The sequence below is a fragment of the Echiichthys vipera genome, assembly GCF_963691815.1.
Source record: "Echiichthys vipera genome assembly, chromosome: 11".
NCBI lineage: Eukaryota > Metazoa > Chordata > Actinopteri > Perciformes > Trachinidae > Echiichthys > Echiichthys vipera.
The window spans coordinates 28,575,657-28,595,542 of NC_139836.1; the positions used below are offsets into that span (position 1 = coordinate 28,575,657).

The window sequence follows — 19,886 nt, forward strand, 5'->3', positions numbered from 1 at the left end:
TTTTTGTTTTTTTTTATAGATAAATGATGTTAATAAATGCTGTAATTAAACAGACTGTAGTCATCCTGCCAGGTTTTTTTCAGTAGATTTATCTCTCTAATTAATCTTCTACATCCCTGCACCATTTGTTTCGATATGGATAACAAGCTGCCCTTTATATAGAGTAATATACTATATATACAAATGTGTGGCTAGTGAGAATGCTGAGTGGCTAGTAACTTTTGAAAACCACTGTAGCTGGTTAGCAAAAAGGTTAGTGTCAAGCCCTGTATATATATATATATATATATATATATATATATATATAACTTATTTGCAACACTAATATGGAAAAATCAAAAAAAAAAGAAGGAAAAAAGTATGTTCAGTTATGTTCGCTTCAGCAACATCCTGTCATCTCATCTCATCTTCAACTGCTTATCCTGGGCCGGTTGCGGGCAGAAGCTTTAGCAGGGGACCCCAAACTTTCCTTTCCCGTGCCACATTAACCAGCTCTAACTGGGGGATACAGAGGCGTTCCCAGGCCAGTGTGGAGATATAATCTCTCCACCTAGTCCTGGGTCTTCCCCGAGGCCTCCTCCCAGCTGGACGTGCATGGAACAACTCCCTAGGGAGGCGCCCAGGGTTCATCCTTACTAGATGCCCGAACCACCTCAACTGGCTCCTTTCAACGAACGTGTCAATCATTATCTTAAAATTGTGTTTTTGAGGTATTCGCTAGGAACTAAAAAGGGAAAATATGAACGATGATGTGTCTGTGTACATTATGTTGACACACAATCTTTATTTTTCTGTGAGAAAGTCAGTTTTATTTATGACAAAGCCCCCCCTGAAATAAATTCCACCAGCCGCCACTGCATGCTGAGACACATTCTAATGCCAGGTGTGAACAGAGGTACCTAAGACTGGACACTTGTGATAGGATCACCAAAGATGCATGTTAAGAGGTGTGAATTGTGAATTTCATGAAAGCCCAGAATTCAATTAGTCTTTTGGCCTTGTGAAACAGATGTATGGTGTAACAGGTGTATTAGCCAATGTAAATATCCTCGCCCTCAGGTCAACAAAGACGAACAAATGTATAAATTTGATGCAGAGCAGAAAAGGTGCAGCTACCACTTCGTGTGTCTTTTCTCAATGGTGTATGAAATGCTCATCACAACCATCCGTTTTCTTCTGAAGCTTAAGATTATTTTCTTCAAGTTTTCTTTGATAAAATATATTTTCCACAAGTGCATATCACCGAATCTTCCTCTCACAAAACTCTAAAGCATATTTGTGTTACATAAGGCAGAGTAGATAATGACACAGTTTGATGTTTGATTGAACCAAGACTAAGTGAGTCTTCAGAGTTGAAAGCAGCACTCTATTACTAAAACCACTTTGATATTTCCATGCTTTGTTTTAAATTGATCTCCTGTAAAATGATAAAATGTGCCAGGTTTTGTCCTTTTCAAATTCATTAAAATCAACAGCTTTATTGACAATAGTTTATTGACGGGCCAGTTCACACCGCTGCAACTTTTCCCTGCAAAAACAGTTTCATCTCGTCAAAAATCTTTGGTGTGAACTAGGCTTCAGACACCTGAGGAAATTCTTGAAATCCCATCAAACACATACAGGAATTTGCACTCCTGCACCATCTAGAGCATCCTGATGGTACAGAAACAGCACCAAACAGGACCACAAGGCCCTGCAAAGAATTGACATATACGTATGATGTTTGTTAATCATGTGATCCTGGCCTCGCAGGTCATAGGAGACTGCTTCAAGTCTCCCAACTTGCTCATGTAAGTTAGCAAGCTTGTAGGTTTGGACTAGCTAGGAGAGCTACTGTGACTGGCATAAAAAGCCTAAGAAAAAACGACCGACCGGCACAAGAATGTGGAGGTCAATTAACTGAATCTACCAAAATTAAAGCTGCGTGTCATGGTATAAATGCTGTATTATTGGAATTTATGAAGGGTATATGAACTAAAATAGTGTTAAATTGAAAGTCTATCATTTAACCTGAATTTCTATGTAAAAACAAACCTTCAGTGTCATGACTATTTGAAGCTGTGTATGAGTTGTGAATTTTATTGTACTTTGCAATCTGAGAATTGATTTTGTGAACCGTAATAATGTACACCCAGTTCACTTCAGGCTGGCTAACTCACTCATAAATAGCAACTGCTAACATAATTTTGCGTATGCCTAGCTAGAGGCGTGTGCCTGTGATATTGTAACATGCACGAGCAGGGAGGGGAGGGGGGGGATCTGTGGAGTGTGCATGAACTGTGCCTGAGAGTCAGCTCTGCTGAGTGGACAGGATGATACGGGCGCTTTGGAGTTTTGCAAAACAAACACAGGCTCTTGGTGCGCGTATAGGCAAGTTTTGTTTTTTTCTAAGACTGGATGATTTATGTTGTTCTATGGGAGCAGAGTGTCGGCTTCAGTGAATATGATCAAACAAATGTTGCTGACTGCAGGTTTAAGATGACATGAAGTGCAATCCTTTACCTGGATGTCCTTGTAGTTTTCCCTGAGCTCCATCAGGCGATGGTAGGCCTTGATGGCTTCAGAAAACTCCCCGATGTCAGTGCTCACAGTGATAAAGTTTTCCCAGATCTGCCAGTGTTCATAGTTACACTTGAGGGCTTCCTGCAGGGTCCGAAAAGCTTTGTTTCTGCCGATGAGGGTGAGAGGAAAAGACGGACCAAAAGAAAAAAGTTGGCAGGGAATAAACAAACTAAAACATTCAGGAGCCAAATCCACTCAATTTCAGGCCTAAAAGCACAGGTGTGTGATGTTATCCAAGGCTCCGAATGTCCTTCCTGTGATTTGGAACCTTCATTCTGTTTAAATTTTCCTGTTTTTTGTAAAAATATAAATGTATTTTATTGCATTGTAACAGATTTGCTATAAAATACATCTTGTTTAGTTCTGTCTATTTCACAGCATTTCTTAATTAGCTTGTGATTTCTATAGCACATTTCTTCATGTTTGTGTCCAATTAGTTATTGTTTTTCACCAGTTGCTTGTGTTTAATTCATTTGATTTTTGGGGTCATTGTACTGTTGTAGGACCAAATAGGCTTAAGCGTTGTCCACATGTTGCTGTATAGCACAGCATTGAAAAATCTAATGGAAAACGTGTTAATCTGGTGGCCATTTGTTACTAAAATCAAACATACAGAAGAGTCAGAGCATGGGCATGGGGTGTACGCAGGCAAAAGATCAGAGTTTCTGAATTTCTCATGATTTATTTCTAAAAACAAAAACAAAAAACAAGCAAAAGAAAATGCTTTCAAATAAAATATCTAATATAATCAAACAATTATACTTATAGCTCTTGCTTTTGGCTTGCTATTGCTTTTGGTGAGTTGATTCTTTAGAAGATGTTCAAACTTTACGATGATAGGTCATCGTTTGATGGTGTACCACTGCTGAGAAATGTTAACTACCTGGAACTACATCTGCTTTTCAATTGGCTGCAGCTTCCCAAATGGCCCCCAAAAGCAGACTGAAGGAGCACTATTTTTGCATCATGCCTGAACAGAAACATTCTTTTACAATTGTTTTGATAAAATCACATTTACGGCCCACAGCTGGAAAATCAAACATGATTTGTCACTGAATACAGTTAAAGTTAGTTTTTTTGACTCTTACTGATTGATTTTCATCTCAGGATTTTCTTGAAAATTACATGACAGTGATTGGAGCTCTGACACAAAGAAGATGTGCAGGGGTTGGTTGTTAACCGGTTACATCAAGACTTTTACAATGGATGGAATGTGATTGTGGGCAAATTCCAAACTAAGCTTAGCTTAGACACAAGATCATCAAGTTTTTTTTATTATGGCTCAGTGGATGTGCTGTGGAGCCCATTTCTTGTCTCAGACATCCTTCTACTCCAAGATGAGAGAAGTAGGTGCATCAGATACCTTTGCTCTCTCTCCTCTGAGTGGATCAGTGTTCTGTGGTCACCTGTCAGAATCGTCTTTGTCCCCCTCAATAACTGCTCTTTTTGGAGCAGAACTGAGCTCACAGACGTTCATGTTCATAAAGCTGGCCTTGATCTTTTCTCAGGTCAAATATTCCTAATATGATGATCCATCACAATGTCTCTTGAAAACTATTGATCGATTGGAGTTGGCTGTGGATATTGAGGGTTTGAATGCTTTGCTTTTCAATACAAAAATTCTATTAAACAAAGATCAATCCATTCTATTGCCTTACACACTCGTTAAGTTAATACAAACATTTCCAACACACACCACATTCACACTCATACTGACTTCATTTTGAGGCGAATGTAGGCTGTAGAGAGGTTGTTCCATGCTTCTGCATTCTGAAAAGAAGAGGGAAAGAGAAACTAAAGAAGAGTTGTAGAGAATACAAACTATCAACAACAACAATAATGATAATAATAATAATAATGGTTAAAGTAATTATGCAAAAAGTATGTAGTAGTAGTACAGTATGTTCCCCTCTTACAGTACCTATAGAAAGTCATGATTCCCTTTTGAAAGTCACTTTTTTAGTTTTACAGCCCTAAATGATGATACATAAAAATCTATATTTTTCCACATGATTTACACATTTTGCCTTACAACATTCAAGTGATTTCTTTTTTTTTATTTCTGAAAATTGATAAAAAATTAAAAACTAGAATAGCAGGGTTGGTAAAGGGATGAGTCCTCAGATTTAATCCTTTGTGGAGGCACTTTTTTCTTTAATTACAGCCATCAGTCTGTTTGGATTTGTCTCCATTAGCTTTGTGCACCTAGATTGGAAATAATCCCCCATTCTTCCTGCAGAACTGTTGGAGTTCAGTCATATTCAGTGGTGAGAGGTGATGGACTGCACCTTTCAAGTCCATCCACAGAAGTTGTGTAGGATTCAGGTCAGGGCTCTGACTGGGCCACTCTAGGACATTAACCTTCCTGTCCTTTAGCCACTGTGTTGTTTTTATGGAGGTGTGTTTTGGGTCGTTGTCAGGCTCGAAAGTGAAATACCTGCCCATTTTCAGTGTCTTACAGAGGGCCGCAGGTTTTCCTCAAGAATTTGGGTGGACTTGGCAGCATCCATTTTCCCTTCAATCCTGACCAAGTGCCCAGTCCCTGCTGAAGAGAAACAAGCCTACAACATAATGCTGCCACCACCAGGCTTCACTGTAGGGATGGTGTGTTTTGGGTGGTGTGCTGTGTTTGGTTTCTGCCAAACATAGCTTCTGGAGTTCAGCCCAAAAAGTTCAAATTTGGTCTCATCTGACCATAAAACCTTTATCCACATGGCATCAGAATCTTCATTATGTTTTTTTATAAGACTCACTGTGACATTTTTACAGAAGAGGCTTCTTTCTCTCCACCCTGCCAAACATGTAGAACTTGTGAAATTGTTGTCACATGCACAGATCGACCAACCTCTGCCATTTAGATTTGGAACTCCTTCAAGGTCACCATGGGCCTCTTGGTAGCTTCCCTGATCAATCTTTTCCTGGCTCGGTCCTCCAGTTTGGAGGGGTGGCTCGATCTAGGCCAAGTCTGGGTGGATCCATATTCCTTCCACTTCTGGACAATACTCTGAACGGTCCTCAGAGGGAGAGTTAAAGCCTTTGGAATCTTTTTAGATCCTTCTCCTAACTTGTGCCTATCCACAACTTTATCCTGGAGCTCTTTTGAAAGCATCTTTCCAACCATGGTGAAGTCTTTGTGTTACCATGCACTACTAGGAGTGGAATCCTCATGGAACAGCTGATTTTATTCTGAAGTAATCAAAACCACCACAGTTGATGTCTCATCACTTTTCCAACACTTCTCTTCTAGTTTTTCATTTTTTATTAATTTTCAGAAATTTAGAAAAAAAGGAATTCACTTGAATGTTGTAAGGCAAAATGTGTAAGTCACACTGGAAAATATTTTCTTTTATGAATTATCATTTCAGGCTGTAAAACAAAAAAAGTGACTATTTCAAAAGGGTGTCATGACTTTCCAAGAAGAGCATATCCAATTAGGACAACTCCAGACTGGATAAAGTGATCAGGCGGGCCGGCTCTGTGGTTGGCATGAAACTGGACCTGCTGGTGAAGGTGGCAGAGAGCAGGACACTGGACAAACTGCTTGACATTATGGACAATGGCAGCCACCCCCTGCACACCATCATCAGCAACCAGAGGCACCTGTTCAGTGGAAGGCTGCTCCTGCCCAAGTGTAGGACCAACAGGCTCAAGAACTCCTTTGTCCCTCAGGCCATCATCCTCTACAACTCCTCACTCGGGGGGAGGAGGAAATAAAGAGGACAGAAGAGAAGGAGAGGGAGCCACTCACTGTGACATTAATAATCTACTCCTACATACCTTGATAATTATCTTCTTTTCTTTGTGCAATAACTTAATCCACCACTTAAGTGTAATAATTTAAGCTTACTGCTCATTTCTGTCATATACAGTATAACGTATTTTATCTTTTACATTTCCTCTACATTTAACTTATCTGATTTAACTTTCTGTGAATTCTATTTGACCTTAATTCTTACATCTACCTCACATATATTTGACTAAGAGTTTATTGCTTACTGTTTTTTTTTTTTTTTGTACTTTCTGTATTATTTAGCTTAGAGTTTATTGGTTATTTTATACTGTATTTTTTTAAATCTATAAATTTATTTTTTTCTATATCTTTTTATATCTCCCTTGTGTTTTTGTAAGCTGCTGGAAACTCAATTTCCTTGTGGGAGTTCATCCCAAAGGGATCGATAAAGATAAGTCTAAGTCTCTCCACGTCTTTCTATAGGTACTGTATATCCATACACACGCACATGTTCCTATTACACTTCTGCCCTTACTACAAGCCTGACTCAGATGTTGGAAGTTTCCAATCAAAATTAGACATGGCGGCTTGTTTACATCTAGAGAGGGAATGTCTCCACAGACACACAGATATACGAATACTCAGCAAAAAGGCAACAAGTGTTTTAATTAGTTGGTCATATGATCAATCACCATCGTTTAAACTCACTCTGTTATAGATAGGAACTTAAAAGACAACTAAATAGAGTACAACTTTAAATCTCCACACAGCTATGCACAGAGTGTGTCAAAAGTTGCAGGTGGGGTGTGAAGAAAGAGTTTTGGTGTTGCAGATTCTGGTGTGTGTGCGTGTATGTGTGTGAGTGAGTGAATGGACGAAGAGGAGTGTAACAGGAGTTCTACAGGAACACTGATGTAATTGTTGTTGTTTTTTCATGCAAAAACTTGTACTATTCTATGTTATGATGTAGTTACCAAAGGTTTACGTGTGTGTAGGTACTTACATCTGGCTCTAGTCCCACACATCTCTTGAAAGCCCTGGCAGCTCCCTCATATTCCTCCAGGGCAAGGTAGGCACAACCGAGGGAGAACCACACACCGAGCTATCCAAACACGCACAACATGAATTAGACTGGGGCAGAAACAGTTCAAACAGAAATCCTAAATCCTAACAAGACTAATGCCGCATTCACATAGCTTCTGGTGAATAGCAGCAGGGTTGTCCGGCGGCGGTAGTGTCCCTTCTGGCCTGTTTGCGTGACGTCCTGTTGTTTTCTTTAACCCCCTAATGCAGCACAAGTAGACTTCATATTTTACTATTACTATTGGTGTCTGTCAGATCGTTGTTACGATCTCAACATTTCCCACCGCACTTGAAGGCAGCTTCATTTCACAGAGAAAGAGAGAAAGAAAAGAGACGGAGTGAGCCATTGTACTGGAGCTTGTTGCAGAAAACAATGAGCCGTTACACAAACTCTGGTTCACTTGTTTTTTTTAACCTCTTAGTGTTTTAAAACTCTTTTTTGTCAGTGATAGAGGCAGGATGTTTACTGCTAACTGTACGGGACTCTTACACCGCCTCAAACAGACTGACAAGCCTGATAGTATTGGCCACCGCCTGGTGGTTTCACCAAATGTTAAGTTTGTCTCAACTTTCCACCTCAGCCCACTCTTTTGTTTTTCAGCACCCTCCTGTGGCTTCCTTCACCACAGCCTAAACACACTACCCCATTAAAAATGAATGGGAGGAGTTGTGTTTTCACCGGACTGCCTGATCTAGTGTGAATGGCTGCTAATGCTTAGGGGAGCAACAGTACACAGAAGTCACAGTTTGCTTCATACCCTGGCTTAGGAGTCATGGTGCAAGATTGGTACACTGGGAAAATAAACTGAATGCATATGGTTACATTTACTTTGAACAGACAGTGCAGACAGAAAAAAATCCTCTTGCTGGAGATCGAGGTCGCATTTTGCCCACTGTCAACCTGTAAACCAACTAACTGATAAACTAGTACATACACTACTAGTTACATTTCAGACATGCTGACCCCATACAAGCCTGTTTCCAGCCTTAGATCCACGTGTGGGTCTCTCTGAACTGTTCTAAGGCCGGGGCTCAAAACCAGAGGTGATTGTGCCTACTCTGTCAGAACGCCTCGGCTTTGGAACGACCGGCTCGTGGAGATGAGGTTCACTGAATCAGTTTCTTCTTTTAAATCACTTCTTCAAACTCATCTTTACAGACATGCCTTCCTGTGATGTCATCTTTTTATCTATCTCTGCAAGCACCTAAGCTAACAATGATTTAATTTGTCCATTAATGATGCCCCTTCTTTCTATAAAATGATGTGTAAATATGGTTGTGTTGCACCCAACTGGATTTCTTACTATACTAATATATATATATATATATATATATATATATATATATATATATATATATATATATATATATATATCCCGTTACAATAATATATCCTGTTACAATAGAATAATAGAATAGAATAGAATTACGTTAATGATCCAAGACTGGGAAATGATTTTGTAACAGCAGTAGTGGGTCAGCAAATAAAAACTTTGTACATAACATAAATAGAATGAAATATATACATAGTGTATATATACAGTGCACAGTGTGCTATAAACAATAAACAATAATAATATATATAACAAAATATGCAAAATATACTATAACAATAATAATATATACAACAAGAAAAAAACAGTAGAGAGAGCAGAGTTCTCTGTCAGGCAGAGGTGAGAGAGTTATTATAAAAAGTGATGGATTGTGGCAGGAAAGATTTCCTGTATCTGTTGCTACGACAGCGAAGCTGAAGCAGCCTTCTGGAGAAGTTGTTCCGAAGGTGTTCCGAAAAAACTGTTATCCATGATGGATAACAGTTTTTTCAGTGTCCTCCTCTCCACCACAGCCTCCAGAGTGTCCTGTTTGCAGCCAATCACAGATCCAGCCTTCCTGATCAGTTTGTTGAGTCTGTTGGTGTGGCTGGCTCCAATGCTGCTTCCCCAACAAACCACAGCAAAGAAAAGTACACTGGCCACCACAGACTGATAAAAGATCTCAAACATCTTGCTGCACACGTTGAAGGATCTCAGCTTCCTCAGGAAATAAAGTTGGCTCATCCCCTTTTTGTAAACAGCTTCAGTGTTAGATCTCCAGTCCAGTCTGTGGTTGATGGTAACACCCAGGTACTTGTAATTCTCCACTGCCTCCACATCCTTTCCCAGAATGCACAAAGGTTGGAAAGCCATCTTCCTCTTCTTCCTGAAAACTATCACCATCTCTCTAGTCTTGCTGATGTTCAGCCGCAGGTGATTCTGTCCAGTCCACTTCACAAAGTTGTCTACCAGTGCCCTGTACTCCTCCTCCTGTCCCTCACTTATACACCCAACCACAGCCGAGTGTCAGAAAAATTGCGCAGGTGACACGACTCAGTATTGTACTGAAAGTCAGTGGTGTATAAGGTGAACAGGAAAGGAGACAGTACAGTCCCCTGTGGAGCTCCTGTATCACTCACCACCACATCAGATAGAACATTGCCCACACGGACAAACTGTGGCCTGCCTGTCAGGTAGTCAGTAATCCAGGAGATCATTGTGTCATCTACTCCCATCACCCGCAGCTTCTCCCCCAGTAGCAGTGGCTGAATGGTGTTAAAAGCACTAGAGAAATCAAAGAATGTGATTCTCACAGTAGCTCCTCCACCATCCAGGTGCAAATGGGCTCGTTGCAGCAGGTAGATGACAGCGTCATCAACTCCCAAGTGGGGCTGGTAAGCAAATTGCAGAGGGTCTAGCACGGCTCTCACCTGCGGCCTCAGGTTGACCAATACTAGTGTCTCCTGCACCTTAATGACGTAAGATGTGAGGGCCACTGATCGATAGTCATTGAGGTCTGATGGTGACAACTTCTTGGAACAGGAATTAGGCAGGAAGTCTTCCAGAGCACTGGTATTCTCTACTGACCAAGGCTCAGGTTGTAGAGGTGTTGTAGGACAGGAGACAGCTGGCTGGCACATGTCTTCAGGATCCTGGGACTGTCGGGGCCTGGAGAGACTCCACCAGCCTTATGCTGGTGGAGTCTCTCCAGCTGTCCCCTAACCTGGCCTGCAGTCACAGTCATGCGGGGGAGGCTGCTGGTGTCTTCAGTGGAGGACGAGGAGGTGGAGGAGGAGGTGAAGGTGGAGGAGGAGGAGGCAGAGGTGAAAGAGGTGGAGGAGGAGGAGAGGTGCTGCACAGGAGAGCTAAACAGGGGATTGAGAGGGGAGGCGAGGAAGCATTTCGGGCAGTGAGGGTGTGTGGGGGTCTGGAGGTGTCATGGAGACGACAGAAGGCTGTGAGCTTGTTTGCCCTCTCCACGCTGCCTGATGACTGTCTGCCGCTCACCTTACACCCAGTGATCTGCTTCATACCAGTCCACACATTCCTCACATTGTTCTGCTGGAGTTTGGCCTCCAGCTTCCTCCTGTAGGCGTCTTTACAGGTCCTCAGCATATCCCTGAGTTCATGCTGCACTCTCCTCAGTTCTTCCCTGTCTCCAGTCCTGAATGCCCTCTTCTTCTTGTTAAGAAGGCCTTTCAGGTCATTGGTGATCCACGGCTTATAATTAGAGAAGCAGCTCACAGTCCGGGTTGGCATGGTGGTGTATTCACAGAACCTGATGTATTCTGTGATACAGTCTGTCATGCTGTCCAGATCCTCTCCATGTGGCTCAACAAGTGCATCCCAGTCTGTCGATTCAAAGCAGTCCTGTAGTGCGTCAGCGGCCTCCTGAGTCCACCTCCTCACGCTCCTAGTGTGGACAGCCTCCGCTGAACAAGGGGAAAATACTTAGGGGTCAGCAGAACCAGGTTGTGGTCAGATCTTCCGAGAGGGGGGAGGGCTGTGGGACTGTATGCATCCCTCCGCAGCTCCTGTATGCATCTCCTCCGCAGCTCCTTCAGGACCGCAGGTCTGGCTCCGGGCAGCAGTACAGGTTCACACAGCGCAATCAGCTGGTCGCGTGTGTAAACAATGCGCTCAGTGATAAGCTCCTGACCCTCCATTGCTAGGGTTAAAAATTGCCGTGAAAGTTCAAAAAAAAAAAAAAAAAAAAAGAAGTGTCGCCAAAAGTTGAGCAAAAACCAAAACACAAACAACAAAAACTTTTTAAAAACTTAAAAACCCACAGGAGCTGCTGTTACAGGCTGCCACCTAGTACGGCGCCATAGCAACCACAGTAAATATATATATGTGTGTGTGTGTATTTTGATTTGCACTGTCAAAGCACTTTGTAAACTGCTGTTTTTAAAGTTGCTATACAGATGAAGTTAAAATTATCAATATTAAAGTAAACAATTTCATTTCACTGTATCACACTGTACAAACACTGAACACACTTTCTCAAAAGACAACCGGTCACAACAGGCTAAAAAACATCAAGTGATGCATTCAAACATACAAGCATTGATCTTCACAGCGATCGGTACATCTGGGGGAGGCTGTCCAATGTTAACATGTTGATGTTTAGCAGGAAGAAATTATGACCATGTTCATCATTTTAGTCTAAAATTTAGCATGATAACATTTTCTAAATAGCACTTGACATTAAGTTCAGCTGAGGCTTGGGGGAATGTTGCTACTGCTTTATTCAAAGTCTCTGCAGGTTTCAACAAGTTCAATTAAAGATGTTTTAGACCTTTTTGAGACCAACATAAACACAATTTAAGACCCATTTCACATCCATACTGACAAAAAAATTATGAAGCATATGAAGGAAAGTCCCGGAATTACTTGCGAAGTAGATATTACCATGACCACATAGAACTAACCAAGTGCAATGTTACATTACAGAATCATTTTGTACTATAAAATCACCATTGCACTATAAAATGGTTAATTGAAAAGAAACCAGCTAGAATTACTCAATTACCTCATCCTGAAGTAGGCTGGCGTTTGCTGCTGGCTTTTTTTTTAATGGTATCTTTGTGTTTCTTAGACTCAATAATTGAACTAAATAAAGAAATTAAGGCTTGGCCTGTGTTCCTTTTTTGGAATTGACATGTTTTTTTCAGGAATATCAGCATATTATAATTTTTTAGAAGCTGAGATCTCTGCACATTCACAAATGAGTGTGTTTACATGGACATGAGGCTTATGATCATATTCAGGATATGGTTTTTACAGAAGCACAGAGAACTCAGGTTATTCATATTCCCCGGACACGTGATGGATACCATTCTGTTAGCAGAGGTGCTGTTTACAGAAACAAACCAGCATGAGTAAATATGAAATCATTCATCTGCCGTGTGTCTCTTCACACACCCACCCGCTGACACACCTCTGATTTAAAACAGGCTGGTGTGTCCTGCTGCTGCGACCGGGCTGAAATTGACGTTCGTGGTTATTGGTTCCAAGTTTGTTCCGTGTAGTAGTTTTATTACAACATAACGTTAATAAAATGAAATTATAATAGAGTGACTGAACTTTATAACTTCATAAAAGTGATGTTCAGCAATTTTTATTGAAGACCTGGAAAAATTGTATTTAAGACTTTTCAACATAATTTTAAGACAATTTAAGACCTAAAATTGAGTGTAATTTAGAGTATTAAAGACCCCACAGAAACCCTGTTTATTATTAGGGGTCCGTAATTTCAAAATGAGTTCCTATTCATTTCCAAAGTGTTTCCTGGGAAGGTACTATGTCATTTAGTCTTAATTATGCTGGAAACAGAGTGTTCAGTTGATAATTCCAATTAATTCCTAATAACTGCTGACATAGAGAGTGTTTAGGTCAGTGCACAACAGGGCAGCTAAATTTGAAAACATTTTGAAATGTGTCTACAGGGAAACATACAGTTCAACATCATCTGAAAAATGAGGTTTCCAGTGATAAAGATATTATAAATTGTTTTTTTCTTTCAAGTACATTTCAATTCAAATTAAAGCATTACCAGAATCATGGAAGTTTTCAGAGCATCATTTTTGATAAAATGTTAGTGCTTTGCTCCTACCTGCATGGCGTTGACTTTGAGGGACTGCTCGAAGCAGTCTGCACACTGCTGGAACTCTTTGCGGCGGAGGTGCAGCAGGGCTTTAGAGCGCATGGCTCTGGCGCTGCGTCGGCCTGACAGCTCCCACGCCTGGTCGTAGTACTTAATGTCCCCTAATATGTCTCCCAGTAGGCAGTACAGACTGGGCATCTCCTTCTTCTCCAACTCACGGCGAACTATCTCCTCAGCCTGAGCATATGGATGGGAAAGGAGAGGGAATGTCAGAGTGGAGGAGGAGATTGATGAGGAAGGAGTCAGTCATTAAATGGGGGTAACAGCTTAGAAAGAAGGAAGGGAAAGATATAAAGAATCAGGAGGCAGTGTTGGTGGTGCAGTAGTAACAGAACAGAGTGAAACTGGTATTAAAGTTTGAATATGGAGAATGAGCAGAACACCACCATCCAGTGTCTCAAGATCGTAGTCTCAACAACAAAAAATAATTCGAGCAGTCGGGTTGCCAGGTTTGTTGCAGAGTGTGTCAGAGATCAGCCTGCTCCATGTCAGTGATGAGTCAAACAGGGGAACGACTCATTTGGACTAATCAGTTAATTTGACAACAGTATTTAACATTAGCCAGTCTTCAGCTGAAAGTCTTTCTTTGAGTGCTGTGTAATCCATTAGCTAGCTCTCAACTCAAAATGATTCTTGTTTCTGTAGCAACAGGCTACGGCAATGACAAACACTATTGGCTGCTACAATGGAAACAGAACGGGACAGAGAATAATTGTCAAACCTGTCAAATTTAAAAAAAAATATTAATCTAGACGAAATATATTTTTTCATGGAAAAGCAATACTTTCATTGTGTACTCCTCAAAATGCCCCGTGGTTGTATTAATTTTTTTTTTAAAACAGTTTTTAATAAAGATTCTACATATTCAACCTTTAAGTAATGAAAGAACATGAGTAACAGAACAAAACAGAGGTGATTTGGGAGAAAAACTAATTAAGGTAGAGATTCTGTTTCAAGTTAAGTGCTTTGGATTGCTCTTGGACGAGCTGAGGCTCACACTGTTGTGAGGGTGGAATAATAAACATATGGTTTTCTCTTGATTTAGACTGAAGTGTGCCAGTCTAACCACTGAGGCTGGGGGCTTCTGAGGCCTAACAGAGCACTAGTTTCTCCTCACTCCTGCTGTCAGAGGGCTGACACTGGGCCAAAAGCCTACCCACCTGGAAACAACAAACTCTGCAGTTCTGATCTAAATGGCAGAACATTCTGCAAAGACTACAATTACTCTCAAGTGCGTTCAACACCATCCGGCCTGCTCTGCTGGGACGGAAGCTGACGGCGATGCAGGTGGACCCTCCCCTGGTTTCCTGGATTACGGATTACTTGACGGGTCGACCACAGTATGTCAGACTGCAGGACGGAGTGTCTGACACCGTGGTCTGCAGCACTGGAGCTCCACAGGGTACTGTTCTTTCCCCATTTCTGTTCACCCTGTACACCTCAGACTTTCAGTTCCTCTCTGAGTCCTGCCACCTGCAGAAGTTTGCCGACGATTCTGCAATTGTTGGCTGTGTCAGTGAGGGAAAGGAGGAGGAGTACAGGGGCGTTGTGGACTCCTTTGTCGACTGGTGTGCAGCTAATCACCTGATTCTAAACGCCACCAAGACAAAGGAGCTAGTGGTGGATTTCCGCAGGAGTAAATCTGCCCCCACACCCATCTCCATCAACGGCATGACTGTGGATGTTGTCCAGGATTACAAATATCTTGGAGTATACCTGGACAACAAACTGGACTTTTGGGCGGCTGTGGCTTGGTGGCAGAGTGGGTCGTCCTCTGTTCGAGAGATTGGTGGTTCGATCCCCATCTCCCCCGGTCCACATGTCGAAGTGTCCTTGGGCAAGACACTGAACCCTGAATTGCTCCCCGTGCTGCGCATGGGTGTGTAAATGTGGTGTGAATGGTTAGATCAGATTAGATGGTATGTAGATGTCCACTGCCATCAGTGTGAATGTCTGTGTGAATGGGTGATTGTGACAGACACTGTGAAGCGCCTTCTAGTCAGATGACTAGAAAGGCGCTATATAAGTACAAGTCCATTTACCATTTACCATTTACTTTTCCAAGAACACTGAGGCTGTCTACAAGAAGGGCCAGAGCCGTCTCTATTTCCTGAGGAGGCTCCGGTCATTCAATGTTTGTCACACCATGCTGAGGATGTTCTACCAGTCAGTGGTAGCCAGTGCCATCTTCTTTGCTGTTGTGTGCTGGGGCAGCAGACTGAGCGCAGCAGACGCAAAGAGGATCAGTAAGATCATCAGGAAGGCTGGCTCCGTCCTGGGGGTCAAACTGGACTCTTTGGTGGCGGTGTCTGAGAGGAGGATGCTGTCTAAACTGCACAGCATCCTGGACAATAACTCTCACCCTCTCCACCAGCTGCTGACCTCCAGCAGAAGCACATTCAGCCATAGACTCATTCTCCCCCGGTGTAATACTGAACGCCGGAGGAAGTCTTTTCTTCCGGCGGCCATCAAACTTTATAATTCATCTCCCCCCAGTCAGGTAAGGAACAGTGGAGACACTGTATCCTGAAAATGTCACTTTGTCACTATATACCATCACTGCATCACTTTATTCAGTTGTACTGTATTCAGTTGTACTGTCACTTACCTCAGTAAGTAATGCTGCTATACTACACTGTCACTTTATATCACCACTACATCACTTTATTTATTTATTAATGGTTTACTGTAACTATCTGCTGATATACTTACTGTGCTTTAGGACATGCTGCTACATTTCACTGTGGTTTACTGTAACTGACTTAAGTACGAAATGCTGCTACACTCCACTGTGCCATACTGTCACTTAGTTCTGTAGGAAATGCTGCTACATTTTTAACATTTTTAACACTTATAACTTATCGCTCCTTCTCACTTATTTAGTTTGTACTTATTTTATTTCAATCTGCAGCTAAACTGCACGCTGCGTATTGTTGTATATTGTATATACCTACGCTTAACCACGACGTCTGCTGCACTCTGTCACACTTGGTTCATTGCTTGATTTATCTGACGTTAGCTTTATTTTGATTTGATTTATGTTTATGCTTATTGTTACTCTGATCCTTTTCCGCCTTTGTATCGAAACTGTTGCACAATAATTTCCCTCGGGATAAATAAAGCTTCTTGAATCTTGAATCTTGAATCTACTCAAGTGATAGCAATGTGCTGGCTGATACCAATGCTTACCTGTGTATTTTATTTATTTGTTGTTTTTTTGGTTTCCTTTCATTCATGTGGATTTATTTGTTTTGGCGTAATCAAAGCCTTCTTTTCCTTCTATGATGTCTTTGTATGATGTCACATTTTTTGAAAAGCAATAAAAAGAATTAAAAAAAGAATAAAAAGAATTACAGCTTTGCTGTTATATGCCTCCACCAACCAGTCAAGTAGCAGTTTACATCCATGTCTGTCCAGACTTACATAATATATGAAGACGGTGACAGAATTGAATTAAAGGTATTTAGGGTGCTTTTCTTCATCAGTGTCACCAGTTCAGTATCTAACCAAATGTCTTCTGTTCCTGAGTTACGAAACATTTTGATGTCATAGTGAAGTCGACCTTTGTCCTTTTGGATAGAAAACGTCATCACTTCATCATTATTTACTGTCAGACATTTGTGTGAAATGTTGTCAGAATTAGAGAAGGAATTCTTGAGTTACGGTCAAATATGAGTTTTACTGAGGTCACAGCGACTTTGACCTTTGACCTCCAAAATCTAATCAGTTCATCTCAAAGTCCAAGTGGGCGCATGAAGTAGCAGTTGTAAGAGTTACAATGATGCGGCGTGATATTCAAGTTCCACACTTATGACAACCCATTGCAATTCCTTATGTGTTTCTAATAGTAAGTGCTGCTTGGTGGCTGTGAACATCACAACTCCAACTTGGAATAAATGTAAAACTAATAATAGGTAATTAATAGATCAAATTATTAAAAGCACAAAAAACATGTCTTTCCCAAATCGGTAAAGACAGATGGCCTTCCTGCATAGAGCTGGAAGGTTTTCATTGCCATTGTGTGTACAGGATTGCTGGATTAAAACTGTACACTATATATAATAACTATAATTCAAATTAGTATAATTAAAGATAGTAATAATAACAATAATAATAATAATACATTTTACTTGTTAAGCCCTTTTCAGGGTACTCAAAGACACTTTAAATAGTTCAATAAAAACCAATACATTTAAAACAAGGCTTGAATAAGTCACAGAGTGTGGTCTTTACCTACTCCATATGTAAAATTTCTTGAGATAACTTTTGTTATGATTAGAAAATGTAAATAAAATTGAATTAAAATAAAATTGAGTTACATGGGCAAATTTAAGCTTTGACATTTGAATTAAGGAATTCCAATACCAACTGAGTTAGGGCACACTCACACTTGGCTCAGATGATTCGTGCCATGCTTTAGTGTGATTGTCCTCTTTTGAGTGTGCCCTTAGGGCGGACTCACACTGTCCTTCCACACCGCGCCCCGGGCTTTAGGGTGTGGGTGTGGGTGTGGGTGTGGGTGTGTGTGTGTGTGTGTGTGTGTGTGTGTGTGTGTGTGTGTGTGTGTGTGTGTGTGTGTACCTTGCCATGTTGGCCCAGCCTCTCATAGCAGATAACTACATCCTCCCAGAGCTCTAGCTTTTCATACATGAGCAGAGCTGAACTGGTGCAGCCCAGGTCCGTCAGCAGGCTGGCCAGCTGCTTCTGTAGAGGAGAACAGAACAACATCAAGAGGATACAACCATGCTAGAGGCTTTGCAATAAAGTCAGCATGCTAACATGCACACAATAAAAAGGCTAACATGAAGAGGTTAAGCATGAGCAAAGTACAGCTGAGAATAACAGGAATATCATCAGTTTGCAGGTCTTTTAAGGAGGGGAAGCTCATTTTTTGACCTACAACATAAATGTGTTTGATTATTTATATGTAGGGATGTCCGATAATATCGGCCCACCGATATTATCGGCCGATATTGAGTTAAAAATGTGATATCGGGAATTATCGGTATCGGGTTTTTACATCCGATGTTAGTTCTGTAGGCTTCAGCATTTCCGAGTGTACCTGAATGCAACACGGGCCGTTTACAGGCGCGTGCTTGATGACGTATAACAACAACAACACGCTTCACTCGTAGGTTGCTAACCGTGGCTAACAAGCTTCAGCTCTCCCGGTGCATGAGATGTCCGTGGTTTGGAAGTATTTCCAAGTGTCATCTACTAACAGTATATGTGCGCTTTTCAATGACTGCAAGGCGTTAGTTATGAGAGGAGGAAACAAGGCGTCTTCCTTTAGAACATCAAATTTGATCACCCACCTCAAGAAGATTCATGTGGAGTGATAAGCTACATCTGTGCAGCAAAGTGATGGAAAGAAGCAACAGCCGACACCGAGAAAAAAAACTTTTTCTATCGTTCAAGATGCCGGATTCACCAAACGTGTGGAGTTCCTCGAGCCCCGTTATGTCTGTATAACGCCCAGTCGCAAGTATTTCTCAGACCAGTGCTTACCCGAATTGCACAGCATTGTTTACTGTCACGTCGAGAAGGTAATTTCTGGTGCTGTATCCGTTAGATCCAATACAGGTTAGCATGTTGAGCTTAACTGATAATTTATTGATTGTATTATTTGCCAAGTTACGGCCGGTTACTCAGTCTGGAAAAAGAGGACTATGTTTGTTTACTACTCTGGACTGAAGCTATGCATCTTCCTTGTTGTGATGTTGTCTGTAGTGTTGTTTGAGGCAGAAAAGCCAATATCGAGCATCGCTATTTATATGTATATTCTACCCTTCGTTCCTTTTCAAGAAAATGCAGAGCGTCCAGGCCAGCCCACTGCCCCATAGACGCCCAGAGACGCTTAGCGTCAGATGGGCGGGACAAAGCTCAGCATTTATCCAATGAGCGTGTAGTTTGGTTGCAGTGGAACAACCCGCTCTACGCTTCCCCATTGAGTGTCCGACTGTGTAATGGCTTTGGAGCTGTGGGGATGAATGAGAAGGAAGTTGCTCTGGTTACCTGTGATAAGTAGCTGATTATGAACAAAAGATGAAGGCTTTCTAGCGCGTATTTAGTCAATGAAATGTACACACAGCAGTACATATTTCACCACTTTTTTTGGGGGGGGGGACATTTTAGGGGAAGCCAAGCTTTCCTTGCAGTCTAAGAGCAATCACCACTGCTGGAAACTGAAACGATAGTTGTAGTGGGAGGGACCACAACATGGATCCAACCAGTATTAAATCTAATCTTAACTGTCAAATCTCTCAAACTAAATCGGTTTAAGACAAGATCCCTTTCAGATAAACTTGTTAAACAACTTTGTCCGCTTCAGCGCGATGTTACAGTTGTCATGACAACCAGTGAGAGAGGAAAAGAATACGCTCGATGGTTTAACAAGAGGTTTGTAAAAACTTCACAGCTAACTGTTCTATTTTTTGAGAGAAAGTCTGCTTTGTTTTTGACACAACCCCCCATGAAATAAATTCCACCAGCCGCCACTGCTACTATCTAAAAATAAAGCCTATATGAAATA

At 41.4% G+C, this 19,886-nt stretch overlaps 1 protein-coding gene across 1 annotated transcript in view; it reads right to left on the reverse strand.

Annotated features, from left to right (window-relative positions):
• Positions 1-19,886, reverse strand: part of ttc27 (tetratricopeptide repeat domain 27) — a 110,304-nt gene that overhangs the window by 30,357 nt on the left and 60,061 nt on the right. The window contains exons 12-16 of the mRNA XM_083922380.1: positions 17,936-18,058; positions 13,304-13,531; positions 7,296-7,394; positions 4,280-4,332; positions 2,503-2,668 (exon numbers count right to left, since the gene is read on the reverse strand). Of these exons, the coding sequence (XP_083778506.1) occupies positions 2,503-2,668; positions 4,280-4,332; positions 7,296-7,394; positions 13,304-13,531; positions 17,936-18,058 (669 nt within the window). The remainder of the gene's footprint in view (positions 1-2,502; positions 2,669-4,279; positions 4,333-7,295; positions 7,395-13,303; positions 13,532-17,935; positions 18,059-19,886) is intronic.